The sequence below is a fragment of the Scyliorhinus torazame genome, chromosome 3 (assembly GCF_047496885.1).
Source record: "Scyliorhinus torazame isolate Kashiwa2021f chromosome 3, sScyTor2.1, whole genome shotgun sequence".
Lineage (NCBI taxonomy): Eukaryota > Metazoa > Chordata > Chondrichthyes > Carcharhiniformes > Scyliorhinidae > Scyliorhinus > Scyliorhinus torazame.
In genome coordinates this window covers 89,254,252-89,261,669 of record NC_092709.1, presented here as the reverse complement: position 1 = coordinate 89,261,669, position 7,418 = coordinate 89,254,252, and the positions used below count along the sequence as shown (strand labels likewise).

Below are 7,418 nucleotides of genomic sequence, written 5' to 3'. Positions count from 1 at the left end.
ACCGCAAATTCCTCTGGGTTCATGAGGTGCTGCATTGCCTGCATTGTCATCTTTCCTATCCGAATGCTGCTCTTCAAATTTGGGACAGGGGTTTTAATCCAAATGCTGCTCTTCAAATTTGGGACAGGGGTATTAAGGTGGTGCTGTCAATACGGGTACGGCTTTCGCTACTTCCGATATACAAACTCCCGACAGTTTCGTCGCAACAAAAAATCTATCAGTTTTACCTTATCGCCCTGTTAGTTACGCATGCATACACACACTTCCGAATTATGAGTATTGATCAGATCTGCTTGAACACTTGTGGTTTTCTGTTTCCAATTGGATCTCCAATTCAAATTCTTGGGTTCTTCCGGAGTGGTTATGCCACTTCTAGATCGGGTCCCGTCAGATGTCACCAAATAATGTTGCTAACTTTCTCCTTGGTTCAATTGTTCTGTTTTATTACCTTTGCTCTTGAGTCGCCAGGTATCTTTATGATACCGCCACGAGGTTCAAGTCCGAGTAATGATCAATAACTCACAGGGGGAGATATTGGTGGATGTTGGAGCATGTACGGGCTCAGCCCATTGCTCCGCCCCTTTGAAGGAGTATAAGAGTAGCTGGCCTGTGGGACTGTCCTCAGTATGTACCAGTCGCAGGCAGGCAAAGTTGATAGTTAATTAAAACCACTGTTTTACTCCGACACGAGTCCTTGAGTGAATTGATGGTCGCATCAATTTAATTAACTATCTGAACAAAAACGATTATGGAGTGAGCCCTCAAACCTGACAGACTGTGTCATGATATTCAGGTGAACATCACAGCACATACATACATACATAATGATGGACAGATCACCGGACCAATCAACACACAAAACACGACAGCCAGTCACGGACAAGAGCATACACAGTACAAAGCAGGGAACACGACACTTCCTGGGCACTCGAGCAGGAGAGGGCTCAGGGTACAGACCTCATTGCCAGCCACTCAGAGGTTCACCATGTGCTGAATACCAGAGTTTAATATGTTAATAGTTCATTGAAATAAAACTGCGTTGTACCATTCGCAACCGTGTTGGTTCGTCTGTGTATCAGAGTACCCAACACTTCAGACTGGAGCTCGATCCACAGGCCGCGGAGGAAAAGGAAATTTTTTCACACTGGCTGCGGTGTTTCAAGGCCTACCTTGCCGCGTTATTGACGCCATCCGTCACGGACGAATAAAAATTGAGTCTCCTCCACGCACGGGTGAGTCACCGCATTTCTGTGCAACTCGAAGAGGCCACCTCATATACCGCCGCTCTCGCAATCCTCGAGCGCATCTACGTGCGGCCTGTGAACGAGGTCTATGCACGACATATTCTCACTACTCGACGCCAGCGCCCCGGGGAGTCACTCGACAACTATCTGCGTGACCTCAAAGCCCTCGCGCGCAACTGCAACTATCAGGCCGTTACGGCCACTCAGCACATGGAGCTCGCCGTCCGAGACATCTACGTTGTGGGGGTCAGATCACGTGTGGCAGCGACCTTCCTCGACGCCCGCCACGCTTGATCAACGGGGGCCGCCATCTTGGACGCCATCTGCTACGCCGCTCGACGCGTACGACCTGCTTGGACAGTCACTGGGGGGGCCGCCCCAGCACAGCCGACCACACCGCCGGTTACCCTCAACTCAGCGCAGTCATCTTGGACCAGTTGCGACGCAAGCACCTCAAGAGCTCAATGATGGCCGTCCGGGTTATCGGGTACGAGGCTCCTTGCCTGTTCGACTCCGGGAGCACTGAGAGTTTCATCCACCCGGATCTGGTAAGCTGCTGCTCGCTCCCGATATTCCCGGCACAACAAACAATTTCCCTCACTTCCGGGCCGCACTCGGTACAAATCCGAGGGTGCACTATGGTAATTGTAGCGGTATAGGGCGCTGAGTACACTAATTTCCAGCTGTACGTGCTTCCAGACCTCTGCGCCCCCCTACGTTTAGGGCTCGATTTTCAATGTAATCTCAAGAGCCTGATGCTTAGCTTTGGCGGACCCCTGCCCCCACTCACTGTGTGCAGCCTAGCCACTCTGAAAGTCGACCCTCCTTCCCTCTTCGCTAATCTCACCGCTGATTGCAAGCCAGTAGCCACTCGCAGCAGGCGATATAGCATGCAGGACAGAATATTTATTAGGTCTGAGGCCCTGCGTCTCCTACGGGAAGGAGTCATAGAGGCCAGCAATAGCCCCTGGAGAGCTCAGGTGGTGGTCGTCAAGACCGGGGAGAAGCTCCGGATGGTGGTTGATTACAGCCAGACCATTAACCGGTTTACGCAACTTGATGCGTACCCGGATTGCAGACATGGTCAATCAGATCGCTCACGACCGCGTGTTCTCCACGGTGGATCTGAAGTCTGCATACCACCAGCTCCCAATCCGTCCGGAGGATCGCCACTACACGGCGTTTGAGGCAGACGGCCGCCTTTTTCATTTCCTCCGGGTCCCTTTTGGCGTCACGTACGGGGTTTTGGTGTTCCAATGAGCAATAGACCGAATGGTGGACCAGTACGGGCTGCGAGCCACGTTTCTGTACTTGGACAAGGTCACCATCTGCGGCCATGATCAGCAGGACCACGACGCCAACCACCACCGATTTCTCCAAACCGCCCAAAAACGTAATCTCACCTATAACAAGGAGAAATGCATTTTCCGCACCACCAGGCAACCATCCTCGGCTACGTCGTGGAAAACGGAGTCCAAGGGCCCGACCCTGACTGTCTGCACCCCCTCCTGCAACTCCCTCTCCCTCACTGTCCCAAGGCCCTCAAGAGGTGCCTTGGATCTTTTTCCTACTACGCCCAGTGGGTCCCCCAGTGTGCGGACAAAGCCCGCCCACTATTTAAGGCCACCCTTTTCCCTCTGGCAGCCGAGGCCCGCCAGGCCTTCAGCTGCATCAAGGCGGACATCGCCAAAGCCGCGATGCACGCGGTGGACGAGTCCGTCACCTTTCAGGTGGAGAGCGACGCATCAGAGGTCGCTCTCGCCGCCACTCTCAATCAAGCAGGCAGACCGGTTGCGTTTTTATCACGCACCCTCACCGCCTCTGAAGTTCGACACTCCTCGGTCGAAAAAGAGGCTCAAGCCATCGTGGAAGCCGTGCAGCACTGGAGGCACTACCTCGCTGGTAGGAGGTTTACCCTCGTCACCGACCAACGATTGGTAGCCTTCATGTTCGACAATACGCAGCGGGGCAAAATCAAGAACGATAAGATCTTGAGGTGGAGAATCGAACTCTCCACCTATAATTACGATATAGTATATCGTCCTGGGAAGCTCAATGGGTCCCCAGACGCCCTGTCCCGCGGCACATGCGCCAGTGCGCAAGAGGACCGACTACGGGCTATCCACGACGACCTCTGCCACCCAGGGGACACCCGGCTCGCCCATTATATCAAGGCCCGCAACCTGCCCTACTCCACTGAGGAGGTCAAAGCTGTAACCAGGGACTGCGGAGTGTGCGGACTGTGCGGAGTGTAAACCGCACTTCTTTTAAAAAAAAAACTTTGAGTATCCAATTATTTTTTTCCAATGAAGGGGCAATTTAGCGTGTTCAATCCACCTAGCCTGCACATCTTTTGGGTTGTGGGGGCGAAACCCACGCAAACACGAGGAGAATGTGCAAACTCCACACAGACAGTGACCCAGAGCCGGGATCGAACCTGGGACCTCGGCGCCGTGAAGCAGCAGGGCTAACCCACTGCGCCACCATGCTGCCCTACTGCACGTCTATCGACCAGATAAGGCCACCTGTTGAAGGCGTCCCGGCCCTTTGAACGCCTCAGTATCGATTTCAAAGGACCCCTCCCCTCGAATAATCGCAATACCTACTTTCTAAATATTATTGACGAGTTCTCCCGTTTCCCGTTTGCCATCCCGTGCCCCGATATGACCACCCCCACTGTTATCAGAGCCCTGCACAGTGTCTTCACCCTGTTTGGTTTCCCCAACTACATCCACAGTGACAGGGGTTCGTCGTTCATGAGTGACAAACTGCGTCAGTACCTGCTCAGTAAAGGCATCGCCTCGAGCAGGACTACCAGTTACAACCCCCGGGGAAACGGACAGGTGGAGAGGCAGAACACAACGGTCTGGAAGACCGTCCTACTGACCCTACGGTCCAGGAATCTCCCGGTTTCCCACTGGCAGGAAGTCCTCCCCGATGCACTACATGGTATTAGGTCCCTCCTTTGCATAGCCACAAACCAGACTCCTCATGACCGCTTGTTTATTTTCCCTAAGGGGACTACCTCAGGGGCCTCGCTCCCACCCTGGCTGATGACACCGGGTCCAGTTCTCCTCCAGAAACACGTTCAGACCCATAAGACCGATCCCCTGGTAGAGAGGGTCCAGCTCCTGCACTCAAACCCGCACTACACATATGTTGAGCACCCCGATGGTCGACAGGATACCGTTTCCCTCCGAGACCTTGCGCCCGCAGGCTCCGCCACCACTACGTCCACAGTACACCCTGCGCTGTACCCCGCTCTTTCTCCCATGCCCAGCGCCCCCGCGCCCATTTGGCTCCCGCGCTCCCTTCCACCCGGCACACCAGTCTGCAGGAATGAAGCTCAGGAAGAGCCGCTCCCGGAGTCCTCCCCTAGGGCTGCACCGGACCCACTTCCCCAGCCACCTGAAGCGGCTGCAACACCAGTGCTTCCGCGGTCGCAGGGTACGATCCGGGCGCCGGGCCGGCTGAACTTGTGACCCATCACCCCCGCCGGACTTTATTTTTTTTACAGAGGGTGAATGTGGTGAATGTAAATACAGTTAATTCACCAGTTATGTTCTATGTTTGTAAATACAGTTAATTCACCAGTTATGTTCTATGTTATTAACCCTGTGGGTTTTATCTGTGGGCCATTGTATGGCTTCACTCACAGGGGGAGATGTTGGAGCATGTATGGGCTCCGCCCCTTTGAAGGAGTAGAGTAGCTGGCCTGTGGGACTATTCTCAGTATGTACTAGTCGCAGGCAGGCAAAGTTGATAGTTAATTAAAACCACTGTTTTACTCCGACATGAGTCCTTGAGTGAATTGATGGTCGCATCATACAGGACACAGCTGGGCAATTTTCCACATTGTCGGGTAGATGCCAGTGTTGTAGTGTCAAATTTTGTTTGACATCACTCCTGTGAAATATCTAGGGACACCTTTTCTATGCTTTTGGCAGTATATAAATGCAAGTTGTTGTTTCTGTCAACAGTTACGATAAAATAGTCGCTATGGAAACAATGCCAATAACAACAATAGCCAAGTGACTGGAATAGGGCACTTTGTGTAAAGCCTTATATCGGACAAATTGAAAACGGTGGCTAGCAGATCTGGTTTCGCTTTATAGGTGCGATCACCGTTGATTGTTTGCTTTTTCATCTTGTAGAGTCATGTATTTCAGCCTGGAAAGCGTGCAGTATGTTCTTAGAGACATGGGTTTAAATAGCAGGTGCAGTTCACCACACTGCCAAGGGTGCCTGGAGGCAGGCATTTGATGATACGACTGTACAGTATTTTCCTGAATAATTCCCATATTAGGGCTGCTTCTTTCAAGTCCTCCAGCCAAGAGGGAGCTCCTGGTGTACCATTACCAGGTAAATATCAGTTTTCACATTAGGAGCGGAATAAAAGTTGAAATTGAGAGGCAACTAAGTGCTTGGGGGTGGGTGGGTTTGGAGGCGCGGAGCATTGTGGGGTGTTGGAAGAGGAGGAGATGGTTTGAAGGAAGCACCGCCTCTCTTGTCCCCCTGTCCCTCCCCTCAGCTGCTGGGCGGCTCAGAGACAGGCAGACAAGCGGAGCGGGGAGTTGGTGCTGTAGTAGAGGCGGCGGCCGGCGTTGCCCCAGTGACCGCCCGGACAGCCGCGAGGAGACAATGCAGCGCGTGTGGGGACTGGAAGGGCGCTAGAATGGGGCAGGATCCCACACGTTCCTGAGTGGAATGGTGCAGCGCGCTGAGCTCGCTCTGCGCAGTCGGCAACAGGCGGAGGAGACAATGGAGATACAGCAAATGTGAGTGTGTGGCTACAGTCACAGGCGGCGGCGGGGCGGGGGGCACACAGATAGACAGCCAGCACACTCCCACTTAGAGTGCGCAGGGCGGGGTGGGGAACTCCGGCCAAGGGGGGGGACACCCCGGCCTAGGGATGGCCTCTGCTCATCGTGGGAGTCTCCCCTGCTCGCTGGGAGGGACAGGGGGCTCTCCAGCCACAGAGGAAACCCGCGCGTGGAGCGGGCTTAGAAGCGACTTCTAAATACAAGGAGATCTGGAGTAGGGGGCGGGGGAGCACAAGCTTGAGTTTCTGTGAAAGACAATGGCATTCCAATTGTTTTAATTTTTAGAAATGCTGTAATTTTAAAATATATACAACGGGGTGTAAAGAGCGTTGGGTCAGATTAAGAGATCACCAGTCCATTGGAGATGGTTTTTTTTGGTGGGTGAAGAGGATGGGTGATTTCTCCATGGATGTACGGCAGCTGTTGCTACAGTGAATATTCTATTGCTTATATACAGTAGTTGCCTTGCTCTTGTTGAGAGATGTGTTAGGATGAGGGTTAAAATCTCAATCGAATGTAGGAGATCGTGTTGAGCGAGGTTGTGTTTCCGAGGAAGCCAGCTGCAGTCCGTTTCATGAATGCAATAAAACATAATCGTTTCAAAAATGCTTGGCATACCTCTTTGGAGCAGATCAGTGTATCATTTTAATACACTAACTTTATTGAATAAATTGCATTATTATGTAATTTGATTTGTGGCGTTAACACGAGAATTTTTAGACTTGAGTATGTTGAACTTTAATGTAACTGCTCTGAGCATCCACTCTAAATTTCAGTAAAGCACAATGGTGGGCATGCGATTTGTTTGTCCTGTTGATTTTAATGGTGGGGAAAGGTGCACCTCTATGATGACTTGTGCTCTTCTGAGCTGAGTTAAATCCAGTGGGGATGCTTAAGAGTAACTCAATACTTGGTGAAGAACTGGTGGAAGCACCATGGGTGAATGCAGTACTATATGTGGTGTTGCATACATGGTATACAGTTCCTGATGACTCTGGTTTAACTTCTGGATTGAGTCAACTGATCTTTGTGATTTGGGTGCAATGCTATCGGCATTTTTGCAACCTTCGATTAGACCACTGCATGAATTCCGGTTCATTTCTGCCATTGATCCTGGATCCAGGTGTACATGTGGAGATGTTGGATGACGACATCTCGTCCCACACATCCACCACCTCCTTTGTTCCAATTGTCTGCCAACACTTGTAGATTGGGCCCACATAATTCCTTTGAAAAGGCGTTATCTCAGGATATAAGGAGTAAATTGGAGGCGGGCAGTAAATATAATTCTGAATATAAATTTTGTAAAGGTCACTGCATGCAATAAGCTGATAGAGATATGTTGTATTGA

At 51.6% G+C, this 7,418-nt stretch overlaps 1 protein-coding gene across 2 annotated transcripts in view; it reads left to right on the top strand.

Annotated features, from left to right (window-relative positions):
- The first annotated feature begins 5,763 nt into the window (after nt 1-5,763).
- Nucleotides 5,764-7,418, top strand: part of klhl2 (kelch-like family member 2) — a 162,241-nt gene continuing 160,586 nt past the window's right edge. For both annotated transcript variants that reach the window (XM_072495938.1, XM_072495939.1), the window contains exon 1: nt 5,764-6,022. In XM_072495938.1, coding sequence (XP_072352039.1) covers nt 5,952-6,022 — 71 coding nt within the window. In that variant the 5' untranslated portion in view covers nt 5,764-5,951. The remainder of the gene's footprint in view (nt 6,023-7,418) is intronic.